Here is a 21354-nt window from a genome sequence, read left to right as displayed (position 1 = left end):
ATTTTTGTTTCGCTTATCGATGTACAAATAATTATTTTTTTCAGTAACAATTATAATTTTAGATATCCTTTTTAAGAGATCAGAATAAAGCAGACTTAGAAAAGGAAAGGACTGAGGAATGCACAATGAGATTAAAGGATTCTTTAAATCAGAATAATAAAGATTCTTCAGAAGAGTCCAAAATGGAACCTACAATGACAGCAAAAAGGGTAGCTCTAGATGAGAAAAATCCAAAGGCTTAGGAATTAGAATGGCAATCAAGAGATACAAATATACTGAGTTAAAAATACATTCTGTCTAATGAAGTCACCTTAGAACAATGTCATACAATAGCTTATATGTTTCATTTTGTAGAATTTGAAAATGTAAAATATCTACATGTATTAATACATCATACAGTTGATGCAAGTTCTGAATTCAAAGGGGCCTTGAGTTTTGAAAAAAAGAATTCTGATATTGTACATTTACTAGAGATGGTGGCTATATTGGAGATGCCTTTACAGATTGAAGCTAATGATGCTTTGACATATGTATCTAATAAAAGAGAACAGTTTTTTAGACATTATAATATAAAAATATTACAGATAAATCTTACAATCATACAGTTTAAGCAATTGTAAAAAGATCTAACTACATTTTAAAGAAAATAGAAAACAAAAATGGGATATGGGATCTCCCACAGAAGGATTAAATGCTTTACAGACTACTTTTTAGAGGTCAATTAAGACAGATAACACAGCTGCCGAAATACAATGGGTTTTAGAAAGAACTGATGAGGGGCTGGAGAGATGGCTTAGTGGTTAAGAGCACCGGCTGCTCTTCCAGAGGTCCTGAGTTCAATTACCAGCAACCACATGGAGGCTCACAACCATCTGTAAGGGGATCCAATGCCCTCTTTTGGTGTGTCTGAAGACAGTGTATTTACATACATAAATAAAAAAAATAAAAAAGAAAAGAACTGACAAATTAGATCAGCCTATGTATGTGATAACCTCAAAATGAAAAGAAACGTGTTACATTAAGAAGAGGGTTTGCTTGCCTCAATAGAAAAATTTCATTAGAATTAGTAAAAGTTTGTACACATAGTCCAAACAGACGGAAAAAGTTTGATGCCTTTTCCCTAATCTGAACATAATCATCTTTAACTGAACTGAACTACACATTCTACACATGTTAATGCAAAAATGTATTACCTTTGAAAAGATTCTATGTTTGCAGAACCAAAGGACCAGACACCAAAGAAGACAAGGCAAAGCTAATCCAGGTTAATACGTAAGGCTGGATAGGCCAACTTAACAAAAGAGAGATTAGAATCTGAAATTATCTGTTGAGAACAGACGTAGCTATGAAGGTAAAGGGGGAGCTAAGTATTGCTTCCATTTTCTGATGCAAATTTTATAATAGACCTAGTGTTTACAATGAAGCAACGATAAAGATAAAAATGCATATTTACTGAGCCCATATTTCCCAATTTACAAACATGAGATTCTACAGGTTCTTTTCTTTCTAAAAGCATGTATAGGTGTTTGGCTTGCATGTAAGTCTATGGACCACATGTCTGCCACCATGGTACCAGTAATGACAGGAGAGAGTGTTGTATGTCCTAGAACTCAAATTAAATGGTAGTGAGATACTATGTGGGTACTGGGAATCGAACTGGGACCTCCAGAGGAGCAATCTGTCTCTTACTCACTGACCCATCATTCCAGCTTTGCTTGGCTTTTTGTGATAAGTAAATTTCCCTGATATTAAATAATTTTTGGTGATAATCAATTTTAGTTATCAACATGACAATCTAGAATCAGCTGGGAGAATGTCACCTTAAAATGTAAGAGGTTGTCTTACTATGTTAAGTGAAGTGAAAAGAGTTTTTTCACCAGAGTGAAAAAACAAAAAACAAAAAAAACCCCACAAACAACAAAAACCCATGATAGTTAAGAATTCTGTTATATTGTAATTCTCAAAATGGATTTCTCAAAACAAAAATATTTGACTTCAAATATTAGTATCTTGATCTGAGGAGGTTTTGTTTTCTGAGACAGGGTTTCTCTCCATAGCCCTGAGTGTTCTAAACTCACTTTGTAGACCGGTTTGGCTTGAAACTTACTACCTTTGCCTCCCAAGTACTCAGATGCACCATCACCACCCAGATTCAAATATTCTGAGTGGGTCACTCCTTACTTAACATTTTAAATCTCTTGAGCGTCTCCACCCCACCCTCAAAATCATCATCTCCCAAACTGTAGTTATATATCAAACTATTTATATACCTGGCATGCCTGCAGCAAGACTCTGACCAAAAGCCAAAGTTGGGTTTGCAGCTGCGGCTGCTGCAAGTGACTCTGCTTGCTGCCCTTGTTGGCCCTGACTGGGAGTAATAGGACGTTGACCTGCTCCAGGACGAAGAACCTAGAAAAGACAAATAATTCGGTCAAAAGGACTATAGCAACAAGTTCATCTTAGACAACTATATTCATATCACAGTACAATTTGGATACTTTTTGGAAAATCAAATATAAGTTTATCATGAAAAGTTTAATTTCCATCATAAAAATAAAATTATTGGTTCTTGATAACTACAATACTCTATAAAGCAACACTAAGGTTCTAGGTCCTTGGGTAAGTTACTTCTAATATTTATGCACTACTATTCTCCTTTTAAAAGATGAAACTAGGGCCGAAGAGACGATGGTTCAGCAGTTAAGAGCACTGACTGCTGTTCCAGAGGTCCTGAGTTCAATTCCTAGCAACCACATGGTAGCTCACAACCGTCTGAAATGGGGATCCAATGCCCTCTTCTGGTGTGTCTGAAGACAGCAAGCAACAGTGTACTCGCATACATGAAATAAATCTTTTTTTTAAAAAAAAAAAAAAAAGGGAAGGGGAAATGGCCAAAAAGTAAAAATTGTTCAATTTTTAAATATTATTTATCAAGCTTTATTTAAATTATTTTCTAAGGCTGAACATTGAAACATGAGAAGCTTAAGGTAATTCACCATTATGAGACTGTGATGTCAAGTCAAAAACCAACCAAACATAAAAACTCCACCAAAAAAAAAAAACCACAAAACAAAAAAAACAAAAAAAACCACAAAACAAAATTTTAGAACTCAAGGAAAGTTTAGCAAAAGAATAAGAACTTGCTCAACATGAAAAATACTTAGTATAAAAAATAACAAAGTAACTTCAAAATAATGAAACACAAGCATAATGAAATTAATAAATACACTTTTCAAATATCCAAGCAATTCCTGGCAAAGCAGACTCATTCTAAGTGCACATTCACAACGGGTTAAATAAGTTATTAAATGATGCTATGATACTATATACAAAGGCTAAGCTAAACATTTTCCATAGAACATCAACACAGTATTAAAAGATATTAAAGAAAATTCATAGCAAATCTACCTATCAAACAAGCAACAAAGTATTTAAGTTACTTTGTAGAAATAAGATCATCACAGCAACCAGAATTCTCACTTAACAACATTGTTGTTTACATTTACCAAGGTAATTTTATTTTAGGCCCTTTCGAAAATTGTCTCTGAAAGCACAGACTGGAGGATCTCTATGAATTTGAGGCCCACCATGGCTTTATAGTAAAGCCCTGTCAAAAACGCCACCTAATTAGTACTTTATTTAGGAAATTAAAAGTAATCTTTAATGAAAATATCTTGTCTTTTCCTGACTAACAGTATACTTAAATATTTATGTCCTTTTACTAAACAAAATGACATTATGTAACTACTTAAAACATCTGAAGACAAATGAAGGAGCAAGCTCTTTGATACAGACATCAAGAACATTTATTTGATGTTTCTGGAAACAAGGCCTTGTTACTCACGATGGGCTGGCCTCAGTCTCCCAGGGGTAATGGGGATACACTTATCAACACTTTAAGTATATTAGCAACTTTTAAGAAGCAATAAAAAGCTGATGTAAGAGCACTGGCTACTTTTCCAGGTCTTGAGTTCAATTCCCAGCACTCACGTGATGGCTTGCAACCACCTATAAAGGTGTCTAATGCCTCCTTATGGTAATTTAGCTGGTGTACATGCAGACAGAGTGCACATACAATTAAAAAGAACATAAAATAAATTACTTGACACTTGAAGAAAGCAAAATAATGAAAATAGAACACACAAAACCATTTTTGTTTTAGGGTTTTGCTTTGTTTTTTCTTTTCTTCTTCCCCAGACAGGGTTTGTTTGTGTAGTCTGGCAGACCTAGAATTCGCTCTATGGACCAGGCTGACCTCAGACTCAGAGATTCACCTGCCTCTGCATCCCAAGTGTTAGGATTAAATAAAGGTGTGTGCCACTACTGCCAGACCACACCAAACTTTTAAATGATGATCAGAACATTAAAACAAAAGTCAGTAAGTAGTTATATATCAACTATACATTAAGTATTGTCATGCCATCTACTAAGGAAATTAACATCTTTTAAATACCAGGAACTCAATGGAATTTAAAGAATCCTCGGCTTATTATATCACAAAGAAAGGCCTACCTGCTGCTGTCCAGGCTGAGCTTGTGATGCTGCTTGCTGATTGGCTGTGTTGCTTGCCGCAGCTGCAGCTTGTTGCTGAAATAAATTGGCTGGATACACCCCCCATGGAACACCATAATACTGAGGTGGAACCACTGCTGGACCTAAACCCCATATGGCCCACCAAAAGAAAAAAAAAAGTCACTAAATTTTACATACAAGATCAGTTAGCATTAAATTATAAAAGGAGACAAGTCTCCTTAAGAGCTGACCACATCACACTTGTTATACCACACTTGAAAGTGATTCTTTTAAGACATAAGGTCAGTCAGATATGGGTTTGTTTTTGTTAAACTGAGACATAGTCTCAGTTTGTAACCAACTAGTCTCAAACTTCTAATGCCTTGCTTCAGATTCCCAATTACTTGCATCATTGCCATACCCAGCTTACTACTGATATCAAAGACAGGAGAAGAGTGTTCATGAGAGCAGTGGCCTTACAGAACAGATTCAAGTACAATGCTAACAGGAGACTTACACACTCACATGGATTGACTGCCAATGTATGGGTCTAATATAGACACAAATAATAAGGAAATACACTAGATACCATAAAACTGTTAATACTTTAGATAATTCATTAATTGGGTAAGAATAATTTTTGATTATTAAAATTTTTAACTTTTAATTTGTAAGAAAACTAGGGAACCAGCTCATAGTAATATGAACTTGAAGCTTATAGTTTAAAGACATTTTTCCTATTTGAAACAGCACTAGTCACCATCCTCACATGCAACTGAGTTATATGAAAACAGATGTGAGACATCAGTGTTTATACTGTCTAGATGATTCAAAAAAAGGGAGGGAAGTAAAGATAGCAAAGGGGAAATAAAATGAACTGTTTCTGCTCTATTTTATTTAGTTCAAGATATCTCATTTTAGATTAATGAGTCCACCAAAAAAGGAGTTGAGTCCTAACTTCTGACAGATACAACAAATGTTTTAATATGTCAAATCAAATTAGGACAATTAACTTGTTTACTTTAAAAATCCAACCTTACAGAGTTTAGAAGAAAATTAGAGCCAAGTACAAATATCAAGTCTCTAAAAATTAAAGCACTAATACACTTAGAGGCAAATATATTTCTAAAAAGTGATTTAAACCCAACCTATAGTAAAGAATGTCAGAACACATAAAAACTTTAAAGTGTTATTTAAAAAAAAAAAAAAAAAAAACCCAAAAACTTCAAACTATCTCGAGCCTCTGTCTATTCAACACAGCCAGAAACTCATGTGGTAGCTGAACAAGAGTCCTAATCAAGACGTGCTTTACACAAGTATATTAGTATTCTGAAGATTCAGCATGGAGAGCAATGCAAAAATATAAATATTTTAAAATACTGATTAGATATTAAAATTACAGAACTTTAGACTTACTGTGTCAAATCAAATATGCTACTGAATTACTTTATATTTTATGGCTTAAAAAAAAAACCTAATAAACTGTATTTTTTGGTTTATGCTGCATTTCTGCTGAACAGTCCTGGTGCTCTAATAAAGGGCCTAACTGTGTAGAATGTACTAAATGATTTCTTGAAGGCACTTTTCTCAGTCCTGTGGATATGCGTGTGTACACAAACATATATAGGAGCAAACAAAATTAAACAAAAATGTCTGCTAGCACCAGCATATTAATATCTAGTTAAATGGCACCAGAAAACTACACATACATATGGAATCACGTGGTACAACTTCTACATCAAAAGCATTGACAGGTTTCTTTCTGTTTAGTATATTAGACGGCAAATAAATAAATAAATAAATAATTTAAAATTAGCTTTTTTCTCTCACTTTGCAAAGTAATATCTTAAGTTTGAAGGCTGTCAATCTCCACCAACAGAAGGACTGCCCAAGAGATGGACTGCCCAACAGTCATAAATACTAACTGGTGACAATCATTTATCTCTTAAAGTCAGAAGTAGCAGTGACCCTTTCAAAGTTAGTCCACCAACTCATGCAAGTGAACCCAGGAACAACAGTAACACATTCTTGCCTCTATAATCAATATAAACCATGCTCAAAGACTGAACTTATATCTCTATCTGTAGCCAATTCAACCTAAATCAAACGTCTCCCAATGACTTTACAGAAGACCAGCAAAATGGTCTGTCAATAAGACTGCACCTGACTAGCATACAAGTTTCCCTTAACTTAAATAAGCAATTAATACAGCTTTGACTTGAACAACTGTCAATAAAATTCCTTCCATACTGTTTGCACCTGCTTGCTTGTAATGCTTAAGAAATGACATTTTGTTTTGATTATTAGGATCAGTATAAATAAAGATGTAGATTCCACACTGTAAGATTTCTAACTACAAACTAGAAATATAAACCAACTACACATAGGGATGAAAAAGAGTTCTTACTGCAGTGCTACTGCCCTGCATAGTATAACTGAAAAATGAACTCTCTCTGCAAGTCTCAGTTTACTATGGACAGTATCTTAGTATCTCAGAGAAACTCCAAATTACTCACAGACCACCCCTCCCCAAATTCATAACAAGCAACAAGGATAAACAAGTTACCTGCTAATGTTGCTGCTGCAGCCAATCCTGCTGCAGTATACGGGTCGGTCCCTGGAGGAGCAGCACTAATAATATATGGATTTGGCACAAATGCAGCTGGAGCAAGGCCTGCTGAGAATACACCAGCTATATTTAAAAGGGTGAGAAATAATAAACGAAAATGTAAAACATTTCTTCACTAGGTAAAAACACTGCTATTCTGAATCTGGGGTGGGACCCCATACGGTAAGGGTTCAAATTTTTACTGAATAACTGCATTTACAAAATAAAAATGAAGAAAAAAAATAGAACACCAGCTGTTTTATGAAACTTTTGGACATCCTAAGATGACCTAAGACGAAACAAGAAAGAGTTTAAAAGACAGTGACTTTAAGTCTCTCTGATTTTTAGAATGTTTAAAAGAGTGACTTTAAGCTTCTCTGATTTAAAAATTTCTAAGCTTAATATAAGCCCGTACGGATTAGGTAGAAGCCAAAAATGAATGAAAACTATGTATCTGCAGTATTCTTAAAGAGAAGAAATTTCTAGACACTGACAATTACCATATATACCCTTGGCCAGTTGCTGAAAGTGTACTGTTACAATTGTCTCTTCTGGAAAGTAACTTAAGACAATTGAAAATGAAATAAAAATGAATATATTTAAAATTAAAGATGTTAGAGACCCAGCTTTAGATGATGATCATAAAAATGAGTTTGTTTTTTCCTTATCTTTTTGAGACAGGATTTCTAAGATATAGGCTGCAGCCCACACAATTTTATGCCCAGAGGCGCGCAACATAGCTATTTTTCAAAACCAGTTTTTTGGGGGTTCAAGACTATTCTTATACTTACCATCATTTGCTCAGGACTGCATGTTAAACTCTGCCCCAGGTCAACAGTTTCAAGATTTCTCCCTGGTTGGGGCTCAAGGGATTAAGAGCACAAACTGGCCTCATAGAGATCCTAAGTTCAGTTCCCAATATCCACATCAAGCATCTCACAACTGTCTGTAACTATAGCCTAGATATACTCAATATATACCCTGTTTTGGCACTCATGTGGTTGTGCAGAAACATACACAATAATAAAATCTAAAAAAACAACAACAACAACAAAAAAACTATGTTCTCACTGGTTTCATCTATTATAGATTTAGTTATTATCGGAATAGGAAATTATATACTAATACTGATGTTCTACTTAAGGCCATCAAAGAAGAAACTGGAAGGCTAGGATTTATTTTTTTAAATGTGTTATATCACAAAATTATATATGCTATTTACAACTTGCCAAAAGAGAAACCTATCAAATTTTGTTGTCTACTACCAATCTGATCAGTAAAGTAAAACACTGAAATAAGCAAAACCAATTTTAATTAATGGTTCTTTTACTATCAACAAGACAAAATGGGCCAATGCATCTTAACTCTTACCTTTTAATTTAAAAATTCAATCCACAAAGAGAGAATCAAATATCCCAAGTTATTTTCTTTTTTTTTTTCTTTTTTTTTTTTCCGGAGCTGGGGACTGAACCCAGGGCCTTGCGCTTGCTAGGCAAGCGCTCTACCACTGAGCTAAATCCCCAACCCCTAAGTTATTTTCAAATACCCATTTTTATACACTGCTTTGAAACATCAAGATTAAAACTGACCTATGGCAGAGGGCACACATATGTAATTTCAGTACTTGGGTGGAAGCTGGTCACCCTTGGCTGTGTAACAAGCTGGGTTTTATGAAGGGATCAAGATGGTCAGTAGGCAAATATGCCTGCAGCCAAGACTAGCAAACCCCACTATATGCCCACCCACTTCTCTATGCATACACAGTACATAATACATAAATGACTTTTTTAAAACTTATAATTCACACTATCATCCTTCACTAAACACACACACACACACACAGACCTATTTATAAATGTTCTTATCCACCAATACACTTGTATTTCCTAGGTCAATGCCATAGTTTAATCACCATGAATAATAGCTATCTTAACATAGTTGAGCAAGTCCCCATTTTACACTTCAGTTTTCTAATAATTTCCTAGCTTCATTTTCCTGAGACAAACATAAAAAAAAAAAAAAACCATCTAATTTTCAAACAAATGAATCCCCACTAGAATTCTGACAAGAATATAATAACAAACATTCCAATTTGGAGAACTCAATTTTTACAATGTTGAGCACCTCCCCAGAATTTTTTTTTCAATTTTTCAAGTAAGTTCAAAACAAAAACCGTTCTCTTCCTTCATTTTTGGGGTGAATTAGAGTAGACCACACTGGCCTGAAACTTACAATGTAACCCAGTGGTTCTCACCCTTCCTAATGCTGTGACCCTTTAATACAGCTCCTCGTGTTATGGTGACCTCTAACCACAAAATTATTTTCACTGCTACTTCACAACTGTAATTTTGCTATTGTTATGAATCATAATGTAAATATCTGATATGCAGGATATCTGGTATGAAACCTCTGTGAAAGGGGTTCTTTAAAAATGCAATGTATATTCATACTCCCTTTTCTGCTCCAAGCTTCTCCTGTATCATGTTTTGGTCACTACAGACTACCTCGATGTTCTAGAGGATTTCTCAATTTTCTTAGGTAAATAGCCACACAGTAATGCAGTCCACTGAAGAATTGCCTTTTCAATGATTTTCACATCATGTTGTAGTTTGAAGACTTCTACATAACCTTTGATGTCTTAAATTTATCTCCACCCCCACAAAAAAAGGTTTCACTATGCAACCCTTGTTGACCTGGAATTCTCTATTTAGATCAAGCTGGGTCCCATATTCACAAAGATTTGGCTTTCTCTGCCTCCTCTGTGTGGGGATTAAAGGAGAGTGCCACCATGCCAAGTTTTGTGGGGAGTAAGGAAGCCCTGAGACAATGTGTGTTGTTAACATGGACATGATACGTCAAGGACCCTACCCAACGTCTCAACCATATGGAAGTGGCAAAGCTTTCCTCAGACAAGGCTCAGAGGTACAGCAAAACAATGTTGACAGTATCCATAGCTTTCTCCCTCCAGATGTTTGAAGTTTTAGGACTGCTCCCCTAGAGAACATGCTTCTGAGAGGAGTTAAACCTGCCTTCTTCTTCAGCTGTATGCAATAATGACCCTTTCCTATTCAATAATATATAATGAGCATGCTGAACTTCTGGGGCACTGAGTCCTCTCTTTCTGATAACCCAATTCACCCAATACCAGCCTTTTCTTTGTCTGTGTGTCTGTCTTATCTTCATTCCCTTGTCACCTCTATTTAGGGTTCTGGGACCAAAGCCATGAAAGGACAAAGCAAATCTGATTTCTAAATGCTGTAAATCCACTTTTAAAATGGTTTATGAAACTTTAAGGCTCTTTACTTATAGTTTATATGAGTGTGCACTCCTGTTAAGACGATTTATCTGATTATTCTTATTTCCACTGTTATTTTTGTTTCAAACATTACCCTTTGTGAGTTTTCTCTCATCTGTTCATCAAACAATAGCATGACCACCTAAACTTATATTATGCCACTCATACCTCCTAACCTAATATACCAGCACCCTATGGAGGAGGGGGTCACTCTTCCTTACATGGCTTGCATGGTTCAGTCTCTCAAATCTGGTCATTTATCTCCTAGCTTTTTATAGGCTTTTAATACTACAGATTTTCAGATTTCCTGTACTATAGAAATCATCTATACAACTCACCTTTTCCTTCTGACTTAGGCATGTATTCTCTGTGTACAATGTGTTTTTAAAAATATGCTGGATCTAATACTTATCACTAACCTTTTTTCATATGGGCCAAGCCTATATTGCTACCTATTGTAAAAAACAAAAAAGCAAAAAGCTGTTCCATAATTTTTAGATGTCTGGAAAAAAATTTAACATACAAAGCAAAATTTAACTTAGATGGGCAGTTGTGGTACATGGTGAAGCAAAGGGGGGGTAGACATTTCTTTAAGTTTGAGTCCAGCCTGGTCTACAGAGCTGGTTCTAGGACAGCCATGACTACACAAAGAAACAGTCTTGAAAACAAAATAAAACAAACAAAAATTCTAACTTATGTACCCATAGCTTTTACTGAAAACAAATACCCTTATTATGTATCACTTATGACAACGCTCCTGCTACTACAGTGGAATCGCTAATCTTCCTAAGAACTGAAAAGCTTACATTATTTGCTGTGTTTACCCTTGTATAGAAAGTTTGGTCAACCCCCTTTAGAAGGCTCTTTACACCAATACTGAACAACATGGTAGTTACCAGCCACACAATTCCAATAAGCATTCAAAATGTAACTAGCTTAAGATCAGATAAACACATATCTCATTTCAGAATTTAAAGAATGTAAAATTTCTCATTAGTTTCGTGCCAAAATTCTGAAATGATACAACAGGTTAAGACAATAGAATAATTTGGATCACGTTTACCAACTTCATGTTTCAATCATGGTCACTAAATAAATTGTTCATAGTATGCACTTTATTTCTACAGAATCATGCTGTTTTAAGTATGCTGTAAGATAGCCAAAGATGATTAAATTTTGATTAAAAAGAACCAATGGTCAAAAAATAAATATTTACAAATGTGAAATTAAGATTAAAACAGAGTCAATTTGATAGCTTATATTTCCACAAAAATATTGTCAACTTACTCAGGTTTCTAAAATTTGTATCAAATTGTCAAAACTGTTTAAGATTCTGTAAGCTCATACAAGTACCAACTAATAAATGAACTCTTCACACACACACACACACCCCATTTCTAAACTCATTTCATTAAAGCAAGTATTTGGATAACAAAACTTGACAATTGCAAAAACAAAAAAAAAAACAAAAAAAAAAACAAAAAAAAAAAAAGACAAATCACTTACAAATAAATGCTCCTTAGAATTAAGGATCAGCTGTATAGATTAGCTCACCAGTTAAAGATGTATGCCACTAACCACAGGGAACCTGATACCCTTTTATGGTTTCCAAGAACACTCACAAGCACATCCTTACACTAACTGAACACATATAAATAAAAACGTATTTTAAAAAATTTTTTAAAGAAAAGCAATTGAGAGAATCAACTCAGGATTTCCTGTGTGCTATGCAAGCACTTTAACAACTGAGTACAACCCACAAAAAATTTTAAGCACTTATCAACACTAGATTTGAACAAAACAACACTATGTATTCATTAATGAGGGTAATAATAAGGGTTAATTATTCCAAAGTGTGTGTGTATATATATATTTTTTAAAGATTTATTTATTATATATAAGTACACTGTAGCTGTCTTCAGACACACCAGAAGAGAGCATCTGATCTCATTACAGATGGTTGTGAGCCACCTTGTGGTTGCTGGGATTTGAACTCAGGACTCCTGAAAGAGCAGTCAGTTCTCTTAACCACTGAGCCATCTCTCCAGCCCCCCAAAGTATATTTTTAAAACCCAAAATCCGAGCTTCTGGAAGTAGATGATTCTGAAGTTCATAACCCCCACTGAGCAAAACCTCCAAAATAATAAAACCTATTGCATTTCATGAGCAGATGCAACTAATACATTTTTAACAATAAAAGGGTTAGATTAATAAATACATGGATAAAGGAGGCCCAGAAAGGAAGGAGGCCAGGTAGATGCTGCAATTAGAAAAAAAAAAAATGTACATACATACATATATACTTCCTTGTAAAAATCTAAAGTAAAATTCCTAATAAGACTTAATAGCACTAATACAGAACAATATATATTTGAAGGAAGAGAAACGAATCAGTCCTTAAAGAGCACTTGAGGGCTGGAAACAGTTCAGTGAGAGATATCCAGGGATGCCCTGTAAGGCTCTAAGTTCAACTCCTAGCCACCCCCCCCCCCAAAAAAAAACTAATAAAAAAAAATCAAAGAAATCCTACCGCAAAACACTTGCAACTAGAAAATAAATTAAATTAACCAAAATCAGATAGATAGGTAAATCCATAGTGATAAATGATACAAAACTATTTATGTTCTACATTAATACCATCTTGCTAGTTTTAATATACTACAATCATATAAGAAGGATTAGAAGAAACTAGACAGAAGGGCATGAGAAACTCGTCTTACTTGATAAATTTGATAATCTATATTATCCTTTAAAAAGCTTCCAAATATATTAAACTTATTTCACTACATATTAAAAAGGTGAGAATCAGAATGCTGAGAAGAGGAAAAACAATACAGCTATTAGCATATTAATTATTATTTGTATTATTAAACAGTAAAGATATATAAGTGGTAGGAAAAACAAGAAATAAAGACAAAAGTAAACTTAATATAGATAGCAAAACATGCACCCAACTTGAATTTTATCAGTAATACATCGTTGAGTTAATTCACATTAATTAGAACTAGATGTCAAAAAGTTAATGGTTTTAAAGAAAATTTCTTGGGATTCCTGTTTTTGATTAATTCTAAAAACGAGCATTCTGACTGGATAATAGATTATATAAACAATAACACTTATTTCTGGATCTTTGATTATCAATTACCCACTGAGACAAATCTTAAAAACTAACATTTATCAAGTATAAATTTTCAAATTTTAAAATGTATGTGTGCATGTTTTCATGCCATAGAACATATGTTGAGGTCAGATGATAACTTGTGAAGTTGGTTATCTCCTTCATCATAGATTCTGGATTTTAAGATCAAATGTGGGTCATCAGGATTTATGGCAAACCCACTGAAGATTCTTGCTGGCCTAATTACAGACAGATTTAACAAATGATGCAAATAATCAAAACAATTTCCTCCATTAACCATAATCCTTAATATGTAATCTATTACTACAAACTCAAGTGTTTTCAAAAGTAATAAATTAAATATAAACAAGACTTACTTTAAGAAATAAAAAGGAAACATTTTAAATAATTTAATACAAGATTTTCCTAACAACAAAAAGGGTAATTCATGAAGACTTACCTATATGCGGCTGCTGAGCTGCTGCTAATGCATACTGCTGCTGTTGAGCAGCAGTTAACTGCTGAACTGTTAGTGCATTAGTCCTCTGAAAGAGCTATCCAGGAAAAGATTTAATACAAAGATTAACACCAAAACACTGCCATTCTCATTAAAAAGCTGTGAATATTTTAAATACTTATTTGAAAAACTTTAATGACATTTTAATCAATAAAGCATTAAGTGTCAAAACCTCTATCATTTGTAATGATTCATTATCACTTCAGGTTACACTAGTAATATTATTAAAGAGATTTCTTAAAGAAGCATTTTTACCTGCTGTTGGGAATTGTAGTCAAAAAGGCCTACAGTAGCTCCTGAAGAATCCATGGGTACCTGATTACCAGGATAGTCAAACTGTAAGGAATCCAGACCAACTTGGTCCATTGCATCCAGATTCTGAGTTTCAGGATTTGAAAATTCTTCAACAAGTGGTTTATTCGCTGTCGGATTAGGAAGAGGACCCAATCCTTCTGGGGGATTAGTACTAGGGCCAAGGCGCTCAACTACTTCAGTTGGAGAGGCTTGACGACTTCCCGGAGTACGACTAAATAAAGAAAACAGAAAAGCACCATGAGTAAAAGTAGCAAGTCAAAGGGCAAAATAGTGATTGAGGAAAAAATTCCCAAAATATGAATAATAAATAAGGCTTTCTGAGCCATCAACCATTCCATTTCTCATATTCTTCCTATTTAGTAACTACTTAAGATAACAGTTTCAAAAAAAAAAAAAGATAACACAGTTTCAGTATTTTTAATTTTATCACTCTCCTCAATTTGAGTAGCATAATCATATACTTCAATAATACAGGTAAGACAAATAGACAGGTAAGAAAAATTGTTAAAATTTAGAACTATACTACCTGAAACTTTTGTCTAAAACCATAGACAAAAATTAAGAATAAAAAAACGGGGTTGGGGATTTAGCTCAGTGGTAGAGCGCTTGCCTAGGAAGCGCAAGGCCCTGGGTTCGGTCCCCAGCTCTGGAAAAAAAAAAGAATAAAAAAACAACTAACAACAAATATGGCAAAGCTCAAAATTCCACTTATCAAAAAACTTGGTTATAGTTTCTATGACTGAAAGAAATTTAAACTAAAACAAAAGCTGACTCACAACTGTGACTTTTAAAGTTTTGTTCTGAGCAAATCCTTTTATGTTTTGGATCTGCTTCCTTAATGAGAGTAAATGTATGACTGGGTAGTTCTAGCTAAAAGAACAAGAGTAAGAGAGAGCAAGAAAGGGAGTAGCAGCCAACCAGGAAGCCTTTAGGAAAGCCCTATACAATAAATATCTACCCAAAACCATCTTTACTGCATCAAGCTGTTTCTGTTTAAACCACCAAAAGAAATGTAAATATAGACATTTTTGAAAACTTAAAAGTATACAGAACACACACACAAACTTTATATAAATAAAATACCCCAACACTGTTCTACCATATTACCCTAATTTTCACAAGAAATTCACTAATACTGGATTAAACTTTTAGCATTGGTTTCTCTTCTCATTAACATCCTATCCTCCTCCTCATCATCATCATCTATACAGTATTCTGCCTGCATGTATGCTGGCAGGCCAGAAGAGGGCTCTAGATCTCATTATAAATGGTTGTGAGCCACCATGTGGTAGCTGAGAATTGAACTCAGAACCTCTTTCTAGCGCCATCTAACATTCTTTTTTCATGTTTTTAATTGTACTGTTCTGAGAAACTATACATTCATAGCACATTCAAAGTTAAAAAACCTAAGTTTAATAGTAATGAGTGTTTTACTTGCCTTAAACATCAGTTGTTCATCAAATTTAACAGTCTCTAATATAAGATGTTCCATATTGGCCTAAGTTTGCTATCATATACAAAGCAGTTTACAAAGTAATTCTTAATTACAAGTACAGACTACTAAGTACTTAAAACATGCATGCTATTTCCAAGTCTTTACTATATTAGATTTCAAATGTGTTTTGCCATTAGCCACACCTGCCTTTCTTTTGTGGGTTTTTTTTTCCCCCTAAAACATTTAAGAGGGGCTGAGGATTTAGCTCAGTGGTAGAGCGCTTACCTAGGAAGCGCAAGGCCCTGGGTTCGGTCCCCAGCTCCGAAAAAAAGAACCAAAAAAAAAAAAAAATTAAGAAAAAAAACAAACCCAAAACAAACCAAAACAGGGCTTCTTTCCGATTAGCCAATTTGAAAAGGTGGAATGGTCCTAAATTTCATTCCATGAAAAAAAAAATACACACACACACACACACACACACACACACACACACACACACGATGTGTGTTGCTACAAATTAATGATACACTTGTAAGAGATCATATAGCCACAGCTATTTTTCTGAAGCATTTTTACATGTCAAGTACTGATGCTGTATTTAACTAGTAATTTCAAACGCATATTTGAAATCTAATGGAACAAACCCCACAAATACAGTTCATATTAATGTTTAAAAGGAAGCATAACCTTTCACACAAAACAACTCAATATAGCAAAAGCAGAGGACAAAAGAAAATATTGTGCTATCAGTGGTGCCATTTTCTTGCTATAGTTAATGGTATGTTAACACTTCAATTATAAATATATAAATCAACCGAGTTTTAAATGTCTAACCTTCACTAAAACTTAGGAGCAGAAAAGAAAAAAAAAATCAAGAAAAGATTCTAAATAAAGAATATTAATTTTTTTCCTGTCAAAAGAGGTTTACTGGTTTTGGATGCTTTTTTGCACTATGAACAGATGAAAATGGTTCTTTTAACAGACTATTATTCTTTGTTAGGTGAAGGTAGTAAATGCAGGAACATAAAATGCACCAAGTAACTGTCCCTTTATCTAAACTTCCATGGTTCATGAGGTGAAGCTTGACGACTAATTAGAAACTGCAAGGGTCAGCCTGAAGCATCAACTTTCTAGCGTACAGGTAAATGTGCAGTGTCTAATAGAAAGCCAATAAATGAAAAACAAAAACAAAAACAAAAGACCACATTTAATTGCTAGAAACAACTAAAAATAAGTATTCAAGAATTCCAAGCTTAAAAAGTGATTTCTTATTTAAAGAAGTGATTATGTTTTAGCACGATCCATATAGTATAAGGAAACCACTGATTTCTACACTAATTTTGCCTCATATATCTAAGGTGAAAAAAACAAATGACAGGGGATGAAAAAGTAGTTAATATAGCAATACAAGAGAAAAATCCCACTACAAGGTACTCAAGCACAACTCAAGGGGAGAGGAAAAATAGTATTAAACCTGTAAGTCACCAATTAGTGAAGAAAAAAGTTCTAATTTAGATCATAAGACAAAAATAGCAGCTTCTAACATTAATCTTCCAACATAACACCCTGTTTTAGTTATGATTTTGAAGATTTTTAGTAACTCGTGATCATTAATTTTATTTAAAAAAAATTCATCCAGATTAAGACAAGGCACAAAGGAAATAAAAGTAACCCTAAATTGGAAAAACCATCTAAATCAATCACATCAACTAACTGTAATAACTCCTAAAAGAAATGCTTTTCTTCTTGAAAAAGTTAAAAAATCTTACTTAAAATCTTTGCAATCGGCATCCATTCCATTTGGCAAACCTCTGCCATTTATTTTAGAGTCCTCATCATCTTGTTTAAGATCTCTGTTTTGGTCCTCCTCAAATGGAGAAGCCTTGCCTTTTTGATCTCCTTTCTCAGGTCCATCTGTTTCAGCATCTCTAGTACCCTGAGGAAAAAGAATCTGTTTGATTCTCAATACTTAATAGAACAGAAAAAAAAGGCACCAAAAGGTAGTCTAAAACTACCCTGTAGTGCATGTAATGATAAAACAACACTTTTGTTAAGTGAACTAATTTAGCAAAGGCCAAAAAACTAGGGATTTATAACAGAAGGGCTAAGTCAACCTTAACTATAGCGGTACAGGAAAAGCATTAACACCACAAATTAAAGGTTTTAATTGTTACATAATTTGACTTCGTTACAGATTAAGTACTATTGGGAGTAAGCAATATTACCTTTGCAAGGAAAGTTTTTAAATGTGATTTGGTTGTTAACACAGTTATAAAAACATAAGTACTTGCGATTACTCTACAATTTCATGAACTAAGTAAGAAAACAAATTGTAAATGGCTTTAAAGTTTCTTTCAGTTCTAAGAACAGAAAAAATAATCTGGCTAAACTGGAACAGTGGCCCATATTTTTAATGCCAGGACAGGAGACTCAGGCATGACTCAGCTAGCTAGTCTACACAATAACTTCCAGGCTAGCCAAGGCTAGTAAGATCTTTTGTCAAAAGAAAGAAAAGAGCAAAATACCATAAAACAAACACAAAAATCGATGAAAATATCAAATTTGTATTCAAAATAATACTTACAAAAGTTCCCTTCCTAAATCGAGAATCCAATTTATCAGCAGGAGAGGAACTTAATACATATTCTACCATGCTCACGCCAAGGCCTCCACTTTCTGAGCGCGGAGAAAGAATTGCATTTACTTCACTGTTTCCATGAAAACTCTGTCCAGATCTTCTCTGTACCATAATAGGCTGGGACATTGAATGATCTGTTTGGAAGGAAAACATAATACAGTTTTACTTTTAAGCCAAGTAAAATATAGTTTACAGATTAACACCAATTTCAGGAAAGCCAGTACTTCCTGTATTATAATACTCTTGTTAAAATAAACAACTTTTCATTCTGGATAGTTGGGATATCTTTTTTCTTTTTTTTTTTTAATAAGACTTTTTTTTTTTAAGATTTATTCATTTATTATATGTAAGTACACTGTAGCTGTCTTCAGATACACCAGAAGAGGGCATCGGATCTCTTTACAGATGGTTGTGAGCCACCATGTGGTTGCTGGGAATTGAACTCAGGACCTCTGGAAGAGCAGTCGGGTGCTCTTAACCACTGAGCCATCTCTCCAGCCCGGGATATCTTTTTTCAAATGATACATTTTTTTATTTGTATAAGTCAGAGAACAGTTATATGTGGACAGTTCCCTCCTTCCACACTGACATGGGCACCAGGGATCAAACTCAGGTTGTTAAGCTTTGTGGCAAGTTTTTTTTTAACCAGCTGAATCACTGTTTCTTCAAAGTACAGATGGAAAGTCAGAAGGCAACTTTGTAGAGTTGCTTCACCCGCGTTCACATGAGTTTAATTTAGTGACAAAAGCAAAAAAGAGTCAAACCAAAAAAAAAATATCAATGCAGCAGGAAAATGACTCTGAAAGTTGAATTGTTTCAAAGTATTAAACCTTTAGGAATAAAACCTCTAAAAAACAAGAGGCAGCAGCTCCTAAGCGCAGTTATACATCACACAAACCTATAACATATTGTAATTAACACAATAATTACCAATCAGTTTAGAAATTTTATTTAGAATCTCAGAATTTTATGTGCATGATGAAAACCCCAAATATCAGATAAATACTTTTAAAATACTTTCTAGTTTATTTTAGAACAAAATTATGCACTCAACATAAATGCCTTTGTTGAAAAGAAAAGGTAATTTCTAAACATCTGAGAGCTAGCATAATTTAAATACAATCCACAAACTAGAGGCAGTATTCCAAGTTTTTATTGCTGAAAATTGTTTTTAAAGAAACCAAAGGGCAATTAGTGAACTCTGGCTCATTTGTGAACAGAAACAATAATTAGTTTTAGTCTCTAATACCATGAGTATATTCATTTATTTCATTACTATAATAATTTTGAAGTATATAATAATAATAATAATAATTTTGAAGTATAATTGATTTCCCACTTGCATCTATAAGTGACTCGTCATTATACTCTTTGCTTTAATCATTCACCCTCACAGTTTAAATACTAGTATATGTTGTGACTCATGATAGGTATTATGATTCAAGAACAAGACAACTTGTTTTGGGGCTACTATTACTGTGATGAAATATCATGACCAAAAGCAACTTGAGTTTATTTCGCTCACTGTTCCATGTTAATAGTTGATCATCAAAAGCAGTGAGGGCAGGAACTCAAGCAGGTCAGGAACCTGGAGGTGGGAGCTGATGTATAAGTCATGGAAGAGTGCAGCTTAACTGCCTTGCTTACCATGGCTTGCTCAGCCTGCTTTCTCATAAAACTGCAGAACCAGCGCATGGATCACATCATCCACATTGGGCTGGGCCCTCTCGGATCAATCACTAATTAAGGAAATTCCCTAAAGCTGGATCTTGTACAGGCATTTCTCTACTAAAGTTCCCCCTTTTCAGGTAACTGTACCTTGTGTCAGTCAAGTCAACATAAAACAAGTCAACATACAGAATGAATTGAGTACGGAGCCTGGGGATGTAGCTCAACTGGTAGTGATAACCAAGCATGCATGAGACTAAGTTTGGTTCCTAACACCAAAGATTTAGGTGGGTGTAGTGGTACACTCCGCCATCTCAGCGCTTGAGAGGCAGAAGCAGGACTATCAGTATTTCAAGGTTAGTCTCTACTACACTGAAGTTCAGGCCAACCCAGCGATACCTTTAATAAGGAATAATCAAAAATAGGATAAAGTCCTTCAAAAACAATCCATAATTTTACAGGAATATAAAGCATGGGGAATTATTTCTTCCCAATGTTAAGGTGAATCCAAAAGAAGAAATGATATTAAGTGGCATAGAAAGGAAGAGTAACCTTACGAAGTGAGATAATAAAGGAGTAAGACTATTTTAGTTATAGAAACTAAACTTTCAAAGTCCCACGGTCTGAAACATGCTTTTAAAAAACAAAAGCAAACTATCGCTTAAGCTTCAAGGAATAATAGATATTATTATTATTATTATAGAGAAATAATTGTTGAAAGCTTTGTTATTATGTGTATGATGTATGTGTAGGTACACATGTGCCATGTGCATATGCAGCAGTCAGAGGACAACTTTGATTGTTCTCGGAGTCCACTTTTGCATGGGTTGCAGGTCACCAGGTTTGTGTAGTAAGAGCTTTTTTTCTCACTGGCTCAAGAATTTTCTTTTTTTCTTTTTTGGAGTTAAGATCTCCTCAAGCACTGCCCTATATATCCCCCTACTCTTATTCAACCCCCAAAGGAAATGTAATTTGCAAAATATATGGTTAGGAATCTTGGATTTTTCTCATATCGTTCACTTTGTATAGCATACAAAAGTTGTATCACACTCAACAATAATGAGAGAAAATATTTATAAAACACATTTACTTATATACCCCACAAATTTGATTCATCACAAACATTTTAATAAAATATGTCAATATTTTAAAATTTATAAATAAATACTGTGATTTTATTTTTTTACAGGTCATAATTCATTATGTGCCAAGTCCCTTTTCCCTAAGTTTCTAAGATTTAACTTTCTC

At 34.2% G+C, this 21354-nt stretch overlaps 1 protein-coding gene across 25 annotated transcripts in view; it reads right to left on the bottom strand.

The window, feature by feature from the left end:
- Pum2 (pumilio RNA-binding family member 2) overlaps positions 1-21354 on the bottom strand; it is an 80094-nt gene that overhangs the window by 27956 nt on the left and 30784 nt on the right. For 16 of the 25 annotated variants that reach the window (XM_006239879.5, XM_006239880.5, XM_017594073.3 and 13 more), the window contains 7 exons: positions 18385-18572; positions 17570-17736; positions 14306-14576; positions 13994-14087; positions 7079-7204; positions 4513-4655; positions 2271-2409 (listed from right to left, as the gene is read on the bottom strand). In XM_006239879.5, coding sequence (XP_006239941.1) covers positions 2271-2409; positions 4513-4655; positions 7079-7204; positions 13994-14087; positions 14306-14576; positions 17570-17736; positions 18385-18572 — 1128 coding nt within the window. Of the gene's footprint in view, positions 1-2270; positions 2410-4512; positions 4656-7078; positions 7205-13993; positions 14088-14305; positions 14577-17569; positions 17737-18384; positions 18573-21354 lie in introns of those variants that run through there. The other 9 variants (XM_039111930.2, XM_039111931.2, XM_063261638.1 and 6 more) reach the window with 3 other exon arrangements.

Source organism: Rattus norvegicus, chromosome 6, assembly GCF_036323735.1.
Source record: "Rattus norvegicus strain BN/NHsdMcwi chromosome 6, GRCr8, whole genome shotgun sequence".
In the NCBI taxonomy this organism is placed as follows: domain Eukaryota; kingdom Metazoa; phylum Chordata; class Mammalia; order Rodentia; family Muridae; genus Rattus; species Rattus norvegicus.
This window is presented reverse-complemented; position numbering and strand designations above follow the sequence as displayed.